General features: G+C 47.6%; 1 protein-coding gene across 1 annotated transcript in view; it reads left to right on the top strand.

Moving 5' to 3' along the window:
* Positions 1 to 16765, top strand: part of LOC119376937 (serine/arginine repetitive matrix protein 1-like) — a gene marked incomplete at its 3' end in the record, with an annotated part of 73848 nt that extends 57083 nt beyond the window's left edge. The window contains exon 5 of the mRNA XM_049411508.1: positions 16457 to 16765. Coding sequence (XP_049267465.1) covers positions 16457 to 16765 — 309 coding nt within the window. The remainder of the gene's footprint in view (positions 1 to 16456) is intronic.
* Positions 16766 to 18894: the final 2129 nt, after the last annotated feature.

Genomic DNA, 18894 nt, shown 5'->3' with positions numbered 1-18894 from the left:
GGCGGCACCCGATTCCCCGTTGGCTGTCACGAAACACTTTGGCTTACACCTTGGCATTCCGAACACTCGCCTAAGGATTACCTTGCGTCTTTTAATTAGAGTGTTTTAGCTAGCAAGCCAGTTTACCGCACGGAAAGGTCGTAATACCATACCGGCTAAAGAGTGCACATGCGTTAACACTACGGTACGGAAACCTTCCGTAATGTATACAGGGTGCACTGTGACTGGGCCTATCAGAATACGGTGAGCTACGTGTCGTGTGAAACAGCATAACCTAATCAAGTCGTTGGTGCGAAAGGTGACTCGTACTTGGCTTATATTAAAATTCTTTGGCCCTACCAATGCGTTGTGGAACGCCGTTATTGCCAAACTTGTGCATTCCCATAGCAAAATTAAGAAGCTTTAGTTAGCCCGCAAATTTCTCAGCGATAGCATTTTACCCAATCGTGGCCCCACGAACTTGAGCTGCCCGGACATGTGCACCATCTGGCGGGAATGCGCAGTCAGGCAAGCAAAGAACTAAACAGGTGTCTTCCACATAATCGAAGAGGAGTGGCGATTTTAGTTGGCCTGCACTGTGTCGTATCGCAGCTGTCGTTGCGACAGCTCCAAGGACTTGTGCACATGGCTAGTCGTCAGTCACAGACATGGTACGACTGTGGCGACAGTGTCCACTTTTCCTGAGCGCCTGCTCTTAGCCGCTTTCCGCAGCTTTCATACTACAGCTGCCGGGATTGCACGATTTCCAGTTTTTGTCAACTTATACGTCACGCAAAGACAGTACGCTCAGATTCCTTTATGCCTCAGTTGGCCTTTAAAGCCAATTCCGGCGATATTTTGACCGTGTCAAGTAGTGGCGCCTTTCTGTTCCTGAGGCGCTCCTGTCACGGCCCAATAACAGAAATTAGAGCTGTGCACAGGCCGTATTTCCGAGCCCGAGCCCGGCCCGGGCCCGCTGACTTTGGTCGAAGGCCCGCCTGAGCCCGACGGCAAAGGGCTGCGAGCCCGCCCGTCCCGGCCCGACGTACTAAAACACCATCCCGGGCCCGGCCCGACCCGGCCCGGCTTTTGAAGGTTCGCATGCGGGCCGTTCCGTGATGTATCGCGTAGTCGAACTCGCGCGATACGCTCGGTTTTTTCACATTGGAAACCATCTCTCATCACCCAGAAATCACAAAACACCCGAACCGAAGGTACATCAGCGACGGTACTAGCACATCAGCTGTACACCAACAAATAACGTAATAATTATGCACGTGCACATAAAAATACTGCGAGACAATGGTAAACGTTTTACGTACCAAAATGCAACAAATATTTATTTTCATTGCATACCTGCCAGGGGCATAGCCAGGGGGGAGGGGGGTTCAACCCCCCCCCCCCCCCCGAAATTTTTTTCAGTTTTGCTTGCGTATATATACACGCGCACATACAAACGCACGCACGAACATACATAAAGTATGGTTGAACCCTCCCCCCCCCCGAAAAAAAATTTCTGGCTACGCCCTGATACCTGCGACAGCGCGGCACTTTTGCTATACAAGTAGACGGCCTCATGCCAGCGGACAATGGAGGACCGCTCGCCAAAGCCGTCACGTGTGTGGGGTATGCCCATGCAAGCGTCAGCGCGTCAGCTTGCACGAAGGCGATCAACGTTGGGTCCCTCGTCGCTGTCGGTGCATTTCACTCATATGGGATTTGGCCTTAAATCTAACGCGAACAGTCGCGTGGCGCTGTCACTAGCTCAAGTGGTGTTACTTCTCTGTTTGTCGGGGTTGCAACAGGGGCAGTGGTTTACCTGCTCCCCTTTTGTTTAAGTAGCGATGGAAAAGAAGAGCGGTAAAGGGCGTTCGCTGAAAAGGCGCTGCATGTGTGCTAGAAAACAATTCCGCTCATTCTCTACATTTCGGGCTTGAGTCGGGCTTTGCGCCGGGCCCGAGCCCGGCCCGATAAAACTGCAAGTAGCCGAGGCCCGGCCCGGGCCCGAGGGTGAAAATACGTCGGCCCGCCCGAGCCCGGCCCGCGGGCCGGGTCGGGCTCGGGCTTTCGGGCTACCCGGAGCCCGTGCACACCTCTAGCAGAAATACTTGGTAAATTAGAGAATAATTTTAAATAAGCAAAAAAGTGCAATACCGAAACCGAAACCCAACTGAGTGTACTGTCTACGTATGACGTAGACGTTGTTACGAACGAACCGGAAGTCTGGCAAGGCATGCCGGTCACGCCGGCGCGGAGTATGAAAACTGTGACAGCCGGGACGACCAGCGAAGCACCGGCCAAACCAACGCTGTCTGTCGCCTTGTGCACAGCAGACGCTCGCTGTAGCGGCCGAAGTTAGCGGTGCCCTCGGCTGCATCAATTCCGCCGCCTTCCCAACACTGACGTCACAGACGCAATGTTGCCAATAATTGTGGAAGCCAGGAGGGCGTTTGCAGACAATCTTTAAAATTCATTTGCAAACAATCTGTGCATGTCTCAAGCCTGTAATTTGGCATAAATGACGGAAACTTGCAAAGGAACGTACCCAGCGAATTTCATTGAGATCCATTGACCTCGAAAAATCGCCGGAGTTGGCCTTTAAGTCTATGGGGCCACTACTGGCGCAGAACTGTATGAATTATTAGCATCCAAATATCCACATAAGTGACTGTAGTAGACAACACAATTTATTCTGACATTCGTTAGTGTTGTTCCTGTGGTTGTAATAAAGTCTCAAGACGTGACATTCCTACACGGAAGAGTGCAGCAAGGGGCAACTCTGTTCCTTGTGGACCGTGTATGGCAATTCCATGCAGGGCTTCTTTGTTGGAGGAAACCACACGATGCTACAGAGGTTGTTTCCGTTGAAAATTGTTGCCCAATGCGAAAACTTTGGGGGTCATGTATGTAAAAAGAAATTAGGGAGAATTGTGGATCAGTTGGGGAACTTGAAAGTGCCAGCTAGCTCTGCAGAAAGAAAACAATGCACACATACTCAAGTACCACATGGGCCAAGGCAACAACTACAGTGCAGTGGTAACATTAATCTTAGTCCCTGTTTTAAGTACAAGACATTTCTAAGCGAAGCAAAGGCACTTTGAGGATTTCTTTCTCTCTCTCTCTCTCTCTGGGCACTCTCGTCGTCATCTCCTTCACTTGGTATATATTGAAATTGGCATGCAAGGGTATGACTACAGTGTACGAGGGGGAGTGCACGGAACAGCCACACCAACAATTCTTGGAAAGTGAAGCCCAAAGAGGGTCAAGCTGCTTGTGGCATTGCGATCAGTAGCCTGCAGTATGTGGTTATTTAAGAGCTGCATGCAGCTCTACCAAAGTGATGCAGAGCTAGAATGCCCACCTCCCACACAAAAGACCCAGGTTCGAGTTGCAGCTGTAATTGTGTTTCCTGTCTTTTTTAAATGCGAAGCATTTCTTAGCGAACTTCTGCAACTTTGAGCGTATCTATCTGTCTATCTAGCTGCCTACGACTTTGTGCTCTCCTGGCCATTTCGTTAATCGGATGTATACCAAAATCGGTATGGCATAACATGACCGTATTACGAACATAAATGACAGGTCAGAACATGAAAATCATGACACGCATGTCATGAACAGCATGATTTACATTCCACTGCCGTGGGGCTCTTGCGTCTGTTCCGTTAAGTTCATATATACCAAAATTGGTACGACATGACAAGCGTTCCTGACGAACATATTGACAAGTCCCAACGTGCAAATCATGACACGCATGTCATGGGCAGCATGATGTACATGACATGGTCTCGGGGCGCTAGCGGCCGTTTAAATGAATGGATATATAAGAAAAATGGTATGACGAGACATTTCTATATGACGTACATAACTGACACATGGTAACATGAAAATCACGACATGCATGTCATGTACGACATGATTTACATGCCACGCTCATGCAGCACTCGCGGCCCTTTCGCTAGGTTGATATACACAAAAATTGGTGTTGTGCGATGTGATTGTATGAAGAACGTGAATAACAGGTGGCAACATGAAAACCATGACTTGTATGTCATGATTTACATGCCACGCTCATGGTGCATTTGCGGCCGTTTCGCTAGCTTGATACACACCAAAATGGGTATTGCGGGACGCGATTGTATGACGAACGTAAATGAGAGGTGGTACCATGAAAATCATGACATGTACGACATGATTTACATGTCATGCTCATGGCGCACTCGTGGCCGTTTTGCTAGATTGATATACACCGAAATTGGTATTGCGTGATGTGACTGTGTGAAGAACATGAATAACAGGTGGTAACATGAAAACCATGTCATGTATGTCATGATTTACATGCCACGCTCATGGTGCATTCGCGGCCGTTTCGCGAGCTTGATATACACCAAAATTGGTGTTGTGCGACGCGACTGTATGACGAACGTAAATGAGAGGTGGTAACATGAAAATCATGACATGCAAGTCATGTACGACATGATCTACATGACACTTTCATGGTGCGCTCGCGGCAGTTTCGTTCGCTTGATATACACCAAAATTGGTATTGCGCGATGTGACTGTATGAAGAACATAACAGTTGGTAACACGAAAACAATGACATGCATGTCATGATTTACATGCCACGCTCATGGTGCATTTGCGGCCGTTTCGCTAGCTTGATATACACCAAAATTGGTAATGCGCGACGCGACTCTACGACGAACGTAAATGAGAGGTAACATGAAAACCATGACATGCATGTTATGTATGTCATGATTTAGATGCCACGCTCATTGTGCATTCGCGGCCGTTTCACTCGTTTGATATACCCTAGATATACACCAAAAATTGGTATTGTGCGATGTGACTGTAACGAACATAAATGACAGGTCCTGACATGCGAATCATGTTATATGCGCGTCATGTACGGTATGATTTACATGACACTATCATGGTGCGCTTCCAGCCGTTTTGTTAACTGGATATATACCAAAAAGTGTATGGCATGACACGAGTGCGTGAACATAAATGACAGGTCATGCATTGTATATACCAGAATATACGTTTCATAAGCATCGTATATACCAGATTGTGCATGCATGCGTGCATGGCAGACATGCGATATACAGTAAAAGCTCGTTAATTCGGATTTCACGGGACCGGAGAAAATGTCCGAATTAACCGAATGCCGAATTAACGAATGAACAGGAAAAACAACATTAAAATCAAGTTGGAGAAGCATACCTTTATTTGCTGAAGTATTTTGTAATGGTCGTCTGCGTTTTCACGCAGATTCCGGCTTACATTACAATTTTTCTTAACTTTTCCAAATGGCCAACAGCACGCAAACTGTCGGAAGTGCTCAGGCAAACGCCCTCTAATATCAAAAGCGCCTCCGAGACTTCCCGTGAGGTGCGATGAGGTCGCGACATCATTAATAATTTCTTGATCGGGCAGGAGACCAGTCGTGGCGACACAATCATCAATCGCGATGTAGTCCTGAAGGGTCATATCTGTGGGAAGGACAGCATCGAAGGTCGGGCAGTCACCGTCGGTGGACTCGGCTGACACCTCGTCGATGCCACCGTCGGCTACTGCCGCATGCTCGGGCCTCACATGTAAACACGGTCACAACGGGAAAAAACAAGAACTCTGCAAGAAGAGACGGTGCCGACACGACACAAGGGAAAATGGCATCGGAGGCGCAGTGGAGCGAAGACGACGCCGACGTTCGGTGACGCTGCGATCGCCCCCACTAGTTGATGACGATGGCGATGTCACTCAAGTTTCGGTTTCGCCCCAGTGGTGCCAGCGCTGCTTTACCATACATTTTTGTAGCGGCAGCCGTCAGAATTTGTCCGAATTAAGCGGTGCGGAGCCCAATTCTGACGAATTAACGAAGGTTTGGTCCCATAGATTAACATGCACTTTGGCCGGGACCAATAGAGCCGTCCGAATTATCCGAATTTCCGAATTAACGGGTGTCAAATTAACGAGCTTTTACTGTATGGTGAACTAGATGCCATGGCATGAATGATTTCATTTGGCTCAAAGACAAACAAGGCGATGTATGCAGCTCTTTGCTGGCTGCTTCGCATAACATCGATTCCCACAGTGCGTGGGATCTGCCGGATTTTTTTTTAATGGTATATTCGGTTGAGGCTCTGGTCCTCTGGCTCAAAGTCGGCAGATCCGAGCGCAGCTCGCAATCTGAGCGGGAGGCACAGTGTACCAACCGAATGCATCAATGATCTCAGAGCAGCGCCATGCGCGGACAACGCGGAAAGCCACCGTGTAAGCAAACAATCGCGCGCGACGTCCACAAATAGCAAGTCCAGCTCTGAAGTAACCCAATGCAGCGACAGCTCCGCAAACTTGTTTGCATCAATACAGAAATCGTTGTCATCCAAGCTGCTACCTTTAGGGCCATGGGTTGCGAGGTGCTGTAAAAGCAGCACTGATGATTCTTGCACCTATGTAGCCGCGTCCACTTCGACGTGATGCTGTTAAGGGGAGATGCTACTCGAAAACGATTTTTTTTTATTTCTTGACTTAGAACTTTGAAATTTTAGGTAACAGTAGAGTTTGTGATGCTGATTTCAAAACTGTAATTAGTTTTCTGATAACTGTAATAGTTCCAGAGTTACTACAACATTGACAACAAAATATTGGTTGTTTTGTGCACACTTTTTAGCTTATTAAAAATTTTCACAGAGAATCCAAAAATAGCTCATTTTGCTGCACATGAGCAGTACAGTACTGAAAAGTACCTCAAATGTCTGCTTAACTTGCTACCTTTTTAAAAAAAAATCGAAGGTACCAAATGTATATTTTACATCTCCCCTATCAGCATATCAAGTTATGAAACCAAAAATATGTAATGTATAGTGCTACTTCATATAGATATCTGTATTTTAGAGTGGCTGAAGAAGCTTTGTGCAAAATTTTGTTATGATAGAACTATTTTAAGTGCATGAAAGTTCGTGCACAACATGTCAGAATTGCCTCAGAATGGAAATTGAGAAAAATGCATTTGAAAGTTATGAATGTGTGTATTCATCAATATACAGTGCGATTAGCATGAAACTTTGTGAGAGCATAGAACAATCCACACTCTAAACAGCGAGCGCACTTAAAAACATCCGGCTCCATATGTTAATATTTCCCAGCCCTTAATTTAGCCATAAAGGTGCACTCTCTTCACCATGTGGCAGTGATGAGCCCATGCCTCGGCTGTTTTGCATGCAGACAGACTCTATTTTGATTCGCCTCTGGTCATGTGAGTGGCCCAGGGTGACAAGTTCTTCAGGTGGCAGTATATCAAGCTCTTGAAGGATGTGCTCAAAGTTTGAATATCCCTTATTGAAGAACTAGGTAGCCATTGTTGCAGCTTCCACAGCTGTACAGGATGGGAGCGTTGTCTTTGGACACAGAAGCCAGACCTTGCTGTTGAGCAAGTCCACAACACCTTGCATCGTTCCTTGTAGACAGTGAACCAAGAGCTTTTCAACTGTGAGGTGCTTATATATTGGATGTGCAGGCAACACCTGTTTGTTGGTCAAGATTAGAGTGTAATCTGTTACGCACTCCCAAAGAGCTCTGGCACGCCCGTGCTTACACCAGGAAGTCACTCCTGAACAGAATTGGCGACTTCCTGCCATGTTACTAGAATTAAAGTAGGATGCTCGCATGGCAAGATACATTTCCTGGACATTTAATGTGGATGGTTATTGCAATTTCGTAAATATTTTGCAGCTCTTGTGTTGCATCATCTTTCAACTTATCTTCACAGGGAGGTGGTAATGGCAGTTTACGAAGTGCCGTGCCATGGTGCTTCGCCACGTGGTTCATGCTTTCCCCTTTACCACATCAACTTACCATACACTGTGGCCTCAGCACCTGCTGTGGCTGAGGCCAGAGTGACATTGCCTGATTAAAATAGATTTTTCACCAATTTCTAATCTGAATTGAGCCTTGATACTTGGCGAAATAAAAGTTTAATGACCAAACATAATTTTACAAGTGAAATGTCAAAAGTGACAATTTTCACAAAAAAGGCCATTTTTCGAGTAGCATCTCCCCTTAAGCCTTGTTGAATGCATGAAAACGGCACAGACACAATCCAACAAACCCGCACGACGTTTCGAACAATGTTTCGCTTCGAAACTCCAGCAGGTGTAAATGTTAAATAAACGTGCAGTGGGGCTGTCACCTGTCAACAACCGCGGCAACCATGGCGTCTATATAGTGTGACGTCGCATGTCCTCTCAGCCAGATCTTGCCAATGCTCTCACCTCGAAGTCGGGAGTGGTTGGGTGCGCTCCGAGTCAGAGGCTGACGCTCTGAAAGAACCATCCGAATGTAGTCCGAGAGCTCGACATCTACCACCCGAACATGCGGCCACTTTTCAGAGCCCTCTAGAGCGCTTGAAAATGACCATCCAAATACGCCATTAGTTAGTGTTACTTGCAGTTGTATTGCTTTCCTTTTTTCGTTTCTAAACACTCGCTTCACTTGCTATGCACCGGAAGAAAAAGTAGTGCAAAATCTCAAGTAAAATAAAACAAGCTTGAAAGTGAATGTAAATATTTGTAGCGCCACCATACAGGATTCTACAAAAACATGAAACATGGAGCCTCTGAGATTTTCGTGAATACCAGTCTTGGATACATGCCGTTTTTTAGTCAAAATCTGAGAATTATTGTTTAACAAGTCGTCGTGGCAGTCAGGCTTGTGCATACATACACTTCTTGAGTTTGTTTCTTCTACATGGGGCCCGTTTAAAAGCACCGGAAGTGATGAAATCACCTACGATGTGTTTAACTATAACGTCATCTTGAAGGTGTTTACATGTCTTACATCTTGAACGAGAACAAGGCGTTATGTGGGTGTTATGTGGGTGCACACAATACCTTGTTCTCTGCACTAACGCATACCATTAAAGGGGTACTGACACGAATACTTTCAGTTGTAGTTTTTTTTGCGTCAAATGAAGGGTCAAGCCCTCAAGACCCTAGAAAAGGTAGTTCTAAGCGCGAGTGCGGCCTGAAAAAGTGATTACAGTATGTTTTTAAAAGCTAGTTTCGGTTCCTACTGTACCATGACGTAACAACACGGTATGAGCTTCTCGTCACGTGCTCGCACAATATATAGTGACGTTTCTACGGCCGCTCCACACCGTGACTCTGTTGGTGACACACAAGCGGCCATTTTGGAAGTTTTGATGACGCACAAGCGGACATCTTGGAAGTTTTGGTACCTGACGTCATCACAACTAGCCAAACTGCTGCGTGAAGTCACCAGAATTTGTACTGTAGCCGGACGTCACGCTAGTGTCGATGTCTGTGGGTGCGCCATGGAAAAATTGACTTTAATGTCAAATTAAAATATCTTGTCAGCATTTTCTGAGCTTCACACTTGGTCAGAGCCATCTCTGCATACAGGAGATATGCGTGGCAGAGTAAACTCACCTTCAAAAAAAGGTGTCAGTGCCCCTTTAAAGATTTGACGATTTAAAGATTTGAAGTGCACTAATGTACAGCATAGTGCACTTCAAATCGTGCGCCTGAAAAGTCCTCCTGATGTAGCATATGCCTTGCCCAACGTTGCCCACCTTTACTGCCTGGCAGCCAACACTGTGGTTTCTGCTCTGAAGGGCACACTGCACAACATCACATGGACACGGCATTTTGTCAAACTTCCTGCTAGAGCTACTTTCATGAGCATGCAAGTCACATGCAGCAGTACACGATAATGAAACTACCACTGAGGCACGACCGCGCGAGCTGAGCGCGATAGAGCGGCAGCATGGGCTAGTTGGTGATTCATAATCAACATATTTGCACAGCGCTAAGTGAACAAGGTCGTATGACGCATGTTGTGCCCTTTCATACGTCTTCGTTCACTTAGCGCTGTGCAAATATGTCGAACAGAGCGCAACCCTGCTAAAATGGAACCTTTGCACAACCCGCGCCGTTCTTCACTTTAACATCAAGTTCTTTTTTCCATGAATCAAACAGAAACGCACAAGCAGCATTTTATTACGGCTTGCAATGCTCGGAATGTTCTTTTTTTATCATGAGTAGCTCGAATAATAGTGATAATTTGTACTCGGGACTCTTGACATCATCGGCCTCATTCCAAAATGTCTCACTGGTGGCGTGTATAGTATCCTATATTTACCTTAATTTCTCAATTACTAGAGCTCTGCTACTGATAATATTGACATTTTAGACGTTCTCAAACATTAACCTTTCATTCTGACAAATTTTAACACTTTCAATTACCATCGATAGTATCTTATCGATGACTTCAAGTTCAAATTTCAGCACTCTCTGAGTGCTTCTGGACAGCTAACGCATTCCAAAGGGTAAAAGAGGAAGTATTTTATGTGCTTCGCTTTTGAGTTTCTTTTTTCCGCCGCGGGGGGATTTTTAAAGCTCCTTCGCAGTCGGGGACGTGAGTGCTCGTGGTTTTGGTTATAATATCGACGTCGCTCGCGGGTGCTCTACGAAAACAATTTCTACGGATTCCGATGAATCTGAGTGGGAATGTCTAGATGATGGTAGCAGCACAGACACGGAATATGATTTCAATACGTCAGACTTCAGTACGGGTGGCGGTAGTGCATCAAACCACCCCGGAACACCGGCAGGTATCTGCCGGTAAGTTTCGCACTCTCCTCAGGCTGTTTTATTTCTGCAGTGCGTTGATGTAAATGTATACGGTGCATACTAAACGTCACAGCTCTTACCTGTAAGGTGTCAACTTCGTTAGTGCAGGAGCCTTTGGCGTGCCGGCTGCAGAAAGAGCGGAGTTCTGTCCGCGAAGACTGCACAGACGGAACCTTGATCTAGCGCTCCGGAGTGCCGCATGGTGGCTTCTCGCAGTGTTGTTTCTCACAGCAGAAGTCGTCACACAAATAAGTATGCGTGGATGCATATTTTCGAAAACCCAACGCACAATGAGAGGGACAGATGGAGGTCACTGAGGAGGAGATGCAATCGTCCAAGTCTCGCACCTGCATTGCTGTTGGAGTCAACGACACATATTTCCAGGCCTTCTTGAGTGTCTCTGGTCTGGAGAAGGTGACCGTCACATTCCGCGAAAAGTTTCACTGCGTCTTCTCTACTGCAACCCATGAACGACTCATCTGCACTATTTTTTCAACTGGTCAGAACCTTTCGGTGGATGAACGAAGGTTGAAACCTAAAGGCCATACTCCTGTCACACGGGCACCCGCAAACTCCGTTTAACTCCCTCGTCATTACACCAAGAGAGATGCAGTCCGTGTCACACGGTCTCCCTTACACTAAGGAGATTAAACGGAGCGTTTCACAAAGGGAGTTCAGTGATCTCCGTTAGCAGCGGAAAGGAGTACTCTCGTCCCTAGTAATCAGTAGTTACGGGAAAAATTGCACACAAAACAGCTGCAGTCAACACAATTTTCACTAGTAAAGTTCTTTCACTGCGTAATCCATTCATAACATGTATTTAACGAAAAGAAAATACTTGTACAAGTGGACGTAATCTCCACACCATGCCTCGCAAAAAGCCGTCGTGTCACCATTTTGAAGAAGTGTCTCCGTGTTCATGCACGCCGTTGTGTTTACATCTGTGCATCTCGCTCCCTTCTTCTTGCGGTGCTCTTTATACTACTTCAACACTACCAAAAGCCATAGCATTGAGTGACACAGATTTTCTTACTTCTTCGTCAACAATGGCAGTGCCGGCAGTACGTGCAAACTGTTGTGTGACCCATCGGCAGCAAGGGCTTCGTGGGCTGAAGGTGAGACCTGTGCTCATCCAATATTGGAAAGGACAACGTGATCTAAGGGGTAGCACAACTTCAAAGCGAGAAGTTTCAATGTGTTTGACAATCAGCGCACTAGAGAAAACGCGTAGCAAAACAAACATGCAGTGTTACCAGCACACCTGTCAACATTACTGCCAAAGTGCTTGCAGGTGCACGTTTCTGTGATAAAAGCCAAGACATTTTTGTTTCTATGCGATTAAATTATGGTTTTTATAATCACACATGCAATTGAGAATATTTTCGGCATGATTAAACACGAAATGTTGCATGCAGACTTAGGTGCAGCAGCACCTAATGGACCCCTTGCGGCGTCTGTCCAAAGCTCGTAAAGTTGCTGTGTGACATGGGCACAACTCCATCCATGTCGAACTCTCTAATGGAGTTGCACATTCATGGGGTTTAACGGAATTCGGTGGTGGCCATCTGATAGGGGCATCAGTCTGGTATTCGGCAGTACAGGAGGGACAACGGGGTCAAATGAGGAGATTCAGAATAGGGTACACAATTCATTTCAACATATAGGCACAGGGCGCGGGGCGGGTCTTGGCGCCTCTTTCGGTGGAGGCGCACAACTAATGGCATGTGAGTGCCGGAAAGGAGCAGGCGCTTGCTGCGGGGACGCGGTGCTGGATGTTGGCTACGCTTCATTGTGCTCTCGTCGCTTGTGTCCTGCGCTGCCGAAAGGCCTCTGGAACCAAGCCCGAGCAGACAGGCTGAGCTGCAGGCTGCACAAACAGCTATGCAAACATGGATAAAGCTGGTGAGTACATCCAGTTCCATCGGTTCCCGTCGGCAATCGCCGTCGCCGACGGCCTTGACCACGCACCGGCCGCCAACGACGGCCCTCATTGCGTCAAGCTACATGAAGTACATAGACTGAAGATAGCTGTTGAAATATTAGAATCGGCGACGCATCGAAAAGAAAAGGAATGCAAAACGGGAACAGTAGTTTTGCACGATGTACAACGGAGGAACAACATGTGCGATCGGCCAAGCATTGCGTAAAGAAAGCCGAAAATCGAATAGGAGACGTAGGGTATCCTTTTCAAATGTTGGGAGGCAATGTTAACGTGTAGACAGAATAACAAGGTATTAAATATTCGGCAGATCCCACGCCTTGTGGGAATCGGTTTCATGCGAATCAGTCAGCGAGTAGTTCTCTGCTTCTTTTTTTTGGTGTTGAGCCAAGCGTTATGATGTTGATCTACGTGTTTTTGTAAGTGCAGTAGTTGTGTACACATCGTGGTCTTACCAGGCACGTCGACTACGCTGGCGTTCAAAGGGTAACTTATGGTCTGACGTTACGTCAGCACCCACGTTACAGCACATACGTCAGTATTTTCGCAGTGAAGTGCGCTTTACGGTGCGATTATGTGAACATCATACGTAACATTCGTTTGCGTATTCCTCCGGGGTCGAGAAACGCTTGAATATAGCTTGCTGAATCATATAGGAATACAAATGTACCATTTATTACACTGCTATAAAAGCAGGGCAAACACTGGAACCACAGACGTTAACCTGACATGACGCCTGTATCATAGGAGTACATATGTAGTGTTTATTGCTTTGTTATAAAATTAGATAGCCAGCACCACAACCACAACTGACGTTGCACCGACATTACGCCTGCAAAGGGTGTTTTTCCAAAGCAGGTTCTAGACCTGGCGTGGCTCTGTGGTAGAATACCTGACTGCCACGCAGAACCATTGGGTTCAATTCCTGCTGGGATCCTGATTTTTATTCTCTGCATTTGGGGTCAATGCTGACGTTGTCGGTTTTTCTTAACGCTCTCGCATTTTAATTACCAATGTCTGTTCTCGCCGTTCCTGGGTAGATATAAACTGTCAATTACCTGTGGCGCATACCCATACACCGATGCCCGTGGTAAACGGGTATGTGCCACACGTGTCTGGAGGAAAGGGTTTGACGACGTACCTGACAGGATTTTCACTTTATTCATGTCATGAGCAGACAGTCATATTCGTGAAATTCCGCTTGCCCTCCCATGCCAATTTTGGTCTACACCAAGTTAAGGAGGCGATCACGAGAGCACACAGACGTAGGTGGCTAGATAAACAGATACCTAGATAGAAACGCTCAAAGTGTCTAGGGTTCGTTAAGAAATGCTTTGCATTTAAAAAATAGAAATGGTGCTACTTACATCAAGCTACACATCGTAGCTTATCGCGTTAAGCTTCGTCTGCGGGGCGCACTTGCAACGCTATTTGCACTCGTTGTCGCCTTTATATTCCGTGATGTCGTGCACGTGACCTGCTTCATGCAAGCGGAGACCCTTCTCTAGAGCACACGCACGAAAACGCGTACGCCAGCTGGTCAAGTCTTTGAAACTGCAGCGCAAAAAAACTGGCAGCGCCATGGGTGCACTTGCGCTGTCAGGACTCGCCTCTGCGCCAGGGACCCTCCAGACAATAATGAGGAACAGCGAGTTCGGCAGTTAGGATGCAAAGATGCTTATTTTACATCGTGTCGCCACTCGGGCCTGCCTCATTTGCAGTCCCGAAAGGGAGGAGGCCCACTCTGGTCCGTCTCCGAACGAAAACAAACGCACCACGCAAAGAAGCTGACTCGTTTGATGTTCCGACAGTGCTCATCGGTGTGGACATGAGAGGGACACCGTGTCATTCTTTCTAGATCACTTGGTTGGCGGCCATTAAACGCGTCCACGACCGCAATTGACTGCGCAGGAGTCTGCCTGAAGCCCGACGATGGGCCTCGTTGTCTGAACACATGTCCGAGAGTCGAGCGCTTAGTGCATTGTTCAAAAGAACACTGTTGCTGCCGCTTCTCTTTGCCTCTCGGCAACAAGCGCAACAGCATACAGCTTCGAATTGGTCGAAAAGAAACGCCGCGCTTCTCTTCGAATACGTGCCGAAAGTAGCAGAGCCTGCTCCGCGTCGTCTGCTTCACATGCCAGTGCTGTCCCTGCCGCCGCTTGGGGCGCTTTTCGGGAGAGGTGTAGCTGGCGCCTTACGACGGCCGCCCGGTGCCTATACACGGGAAGGCGCATCGGGGTCCCCAGTACCAACCACAAAAAACTGAGAAATACCAGAACTGCGAACTATGCTACGAAGAAAGGAAAGTTGAGCAGGAAAAAAATCTTTTCTGCAAAACATGTGCAATCAACCTTTGTTTCACCGCGTCAATGAACTGCTTCGCGCAGTGGCATGATAGACACGAGTGCTTATATTATTGCATATGTATATATTAGCAGTATTATTCTATAAGGGCCTTATGATCAAAATGTATATTTCGATTTTTTTGTTTACCTTGTGCAGAGTAGCATTGATGTTTTTGTGTATTTTTTTTGCATTTTTCTTTGTTTTGAGAATTTTTTTATAACATTTGAAATAAATCTGTTGTTTGAAATTAATACTGTTGGAATGACCAATTCTCCCTCTATTATTTGATGCCCTAAACTTTAGCGTCATGATACCCTATACTTTAGCATCTATTAATTTCTGTTGCAGTAAAAAAAAAATGTACTGGACTACCCAAAAACAACCGATTTTTCTGTGGTCACAAAAGTTGAGCAAGGCTTCTTGGATTTTGTTGTAGAAATAGACATGCGCCTGAGTCTCGTATTTGAAAAAAAATGTTGGAGGCCATACTGTTATGTTTCTCTTGAATGCCGTGCGGTGGCACTATGAATACTTACGTTCACTGTTAAACTTGTTTCATTTTCCTTGACATTTTGCATTGCTTTTTCTGGCAGTGCGTAGCAACTGAAGTGATTTTCAAGAAACGAAAAAAGAAAAGCAATAAGACATAACAAGTTATAAAAAAAACCACCTTGGCCGCAACTGGAACATCGGTCTTTTGAGTGGCAAGCGGGCATTCTACCTCTGCACCACTTTGGTAGAGTGACACGCGGCTCCTAAATGACAACATATTGCCAGCTACTGGTTGCAACGCCACAAGCGGCGTGACCCTGCTTTGGCTTCATGTTTCAAAGCTCGTTCCGAGCACTCCCCCTTGTTCTAGTATGACGAACAGGACTGACAGGTTAGGACATGGATAACATGACATGCCTGTCTCATATGTCATGAAACCCTTTTCCTCAGTCATGTGTACTGCATAGCCGCTTACCACGGCCCGTGGTATTCAGGGGTGCCACAGGCGATTGTCTATGTTAACAAAAAACTTGTGGCACAGACAGAACGAGGGAAAGGATAGGGCACCATTTTTGCTTGTTCGGTTCGCGCCTCAAGTCTTTTGTTAAGCTATGCGCCAACTCGCCCATTGTTACACTCTGCTGATTTCAGTCTATATCAACCCAGGACAGTGACACTGAAAACTTTCAGACAGTTTGCGTAGATTAAAGAAGAGAAACGCATACATACCGTTTGTCGGGGTTGGTGATTTTAATGTAGCACACAAACACTTACATGTGTACTCTTATGACTCAAAGCAATGAATGCTGATTACACTTTGTTTCAATAAAAAATTGCAGGCAGTTTGCACTAAGTCGCACAATGCTTGCCACAGCAAAGCATGGGTTATGCAGTTACTGGCCAACTGTTTCAAGTGAAATGGATTCCCACAATGTGTTCGTTTGTGTTCTTTGCAATAAGGCACTGGCAAGCCCAAATCTTCCTTCCTCCAGGTTAAGTAGGGCCACCTGTGCAACTACTTCCATTTGCTTTTGCTATCTATGTGCAGCCTGGCCTGCCTAGCCGCAAACGGTCATGCTCACCACTGCCTCCCTTGCGCCGAAGGTCACCGCGCCGATCTCCACGCCGTTCTCCACGTCGGTCACCTCGTCGGTCTCCACGCCGGTCACCACGTCATTCTCCACACCGGCCACGGTCTCCACTGCGAGAACAGTGGGGAAGTGGGCCGCCGCGAAAGCGTTCACCAGATGTGTTTGGTGACCGCGGCTTGTCCAGAGATTCATTTTCACAGAGCCAGGCAGTGCCTGGTGCGTTTCCCAGTGGCCTCTCTGCTGCCCAGGTACGTCTGAATGCACGAGTGCAGTTTTGTTTTATTTCTTACATATAGCTTATACATGCATTATTTCAAATGTCCCACTTGACGTGAAGTGCAATCACTGTGTGTTTATGTATATTCTTTGTTATAAGTGTTGACAGTCAAACCCACTTATAACGATCCCAGATATAACAATTGGTTGTAACGACCATATTTTGGTGCACTTTCCTATGCAACCCATTCCTATTATTTTCCTATGCAATCCTTTGAAACTGCATCCAGATATAACAAACATTTTCCAAAGCATCCTATTTTTATAATTGTAAAGGCGTTTATTGACGGCGGGATTGACGGCGATGATGCACAACGACGACAGTCACCACAGAGCGCAGACTCTCACGAGCACGAGCACGAGGGGCGTGCTCTCCGAGAAGAGGTGAAGAGGGCAACCCACTAGAAGGCGCTCGAGAGGACTGCCCATTACAGCGTTCCAATGCTTCTCTACAATTACCCCGGTTACGAAAAGGGAGCCGCCTGGCAACCTAACAGCTGGTGGAAACGGTGAACGGTGGGTAGACGGTGCGGGGTGGGACGTCGGTGACATAGGCGGCGCTTGGTCATTATAAGGGCGGCTTGAGGGGCTGGTGAGGGTTGATGCGACCCGAGGCGGCTGCAGGCGATTGTAGTAGCGTGCGACGTGACCGGCGCAACCGCACGCAAAGCAGATGGGGCGATTGTCGGAAGTGCGCCAGCGGTTTACGGGTCCCATCCATGTCGCAGAACGGGATGGACGAGGCGGCTGCTGATATGAGTGCATTGTGGGCAGCAGTCGGGTCCTGGGGACGACGTCGACGTATGTGGGTGGCACAGCCGCTTCGAAGGCCTGGGGTCCGACGACGGCTTCGGCGTAACTTCGCGGGCCAGCCACAGGAATCGCTGGGGGCGGCCTGGCTACAGCTCGCGCGTAGCTTAGTGGCGCAGGCACTGGAGGCGGCTGGTGGTATTCAGGAATGACCTCCGCGATTTCTTGCTGAATCGCTCGGTGGAGGGGAGGCAGAAGTGTAGTTGGCGGCTGATCAACATGCTGCGGTGAAGCGAAAGCCAGTAGAGAGACCTGGCGGGCAATTTCCTCACGCACGAACGATTTGATTTTGGCGAGCGAAGTGGAGTGGTCAGAAATGGCCGACAAGCCCGCGAGATCAGTGTCGCGTGATGGCGATTGACGGGTCATCAAGCGCTGCCGGCGCAGCTCCTCGTACCTTTGGCACAGCGTGATGACCTCTGCCACTGTGCGAGGGTTTTTGGCCAGCAGCATGGTGAAGGCATCGTCGTCGATGCCTTTCATAACATTCCTGATTCGGTCGGACTCCGACATGTTCGCATCGGCTTTCTTGCACAAGTCAAGGATGTCTTCAATGTAGCTCGTGAACGATTCACCTGCCTGCTGAGCTCGTTCACGTAAACGCTGTTCGGCTTGCAGCTTATGTATGGCAGGGTGGCCATACACGTCGACGATGGCGGTCTTGAAATCGGACCACGTCGGGAAATCGGATGCATGGTTGTTGTACCACATGCCTGCCACACCCGCGAGGTAGAAAACCAAGTTGCACAGCTTGCCTGCTTCGTCCCATTTATTGGGGACACTCACCCGTTCGTAAATCGCGAGCCAGTCCTCCACGTCGGTGCCATCCGCGCCGGTGAAGACAGGAGGGTCGCGGATACGGGGGACACCGGGACAAGCGGTCGGGGCAGGAGGCGGCGTTTACTGAGGGGCGTCTTGCAGCATGGCAGATGGCACGGTACGGGATCCAAGCTCCAGGGGCATCGAATGGAGACAGAAGTTGTGGCGACGGTACAGCACTCTCCACCACCACCAAAGGTGTTTATTGACGGCGGGATTGACAGCGACGATGCACAACGACGACAGTCACGACAGAGCGCAGACTCTCACGAGCACGAGGGGCGTGCTCTCTGAGAAGAGGCGGAAAGGGCGACCCACTAGAAGGCGCTCAAGAGGATGGCCCATTGCAGCGTTCCAATGCTTCTCTACATGATTAACACTTCAGATGGGCGCATGATAAAAATATGGCGCATATGAAGTGAAAAAAAATTAGACGAGGCCTTCCAAAGTGGTATAGAAACACCTGCTCGCACGTGCCAGTTGCAAACAA

Source organism: Rhipicephalus sanguineus, unplaced genomic scaffold (genome assembly GCF_013339695.2).
Source record: "Rhipicephalus sanguineus isolate Rsan-2018 unplaced genomic scaffold, BIME_Rsan_1.4 Seq285, whole genome shotgun sequence".
NCBI lineage: Eukaryota > Metazoa > Arthropoda > Arachnida > Ixodida > Ixodidae > Rhipicephalus > Rhipicephalus sanguineus.
The sequence above is the reverse complement of the archived record's forward strand: the minus strand, read 5'-3'. Positions and strand labels throughout refer to the sequence as shown.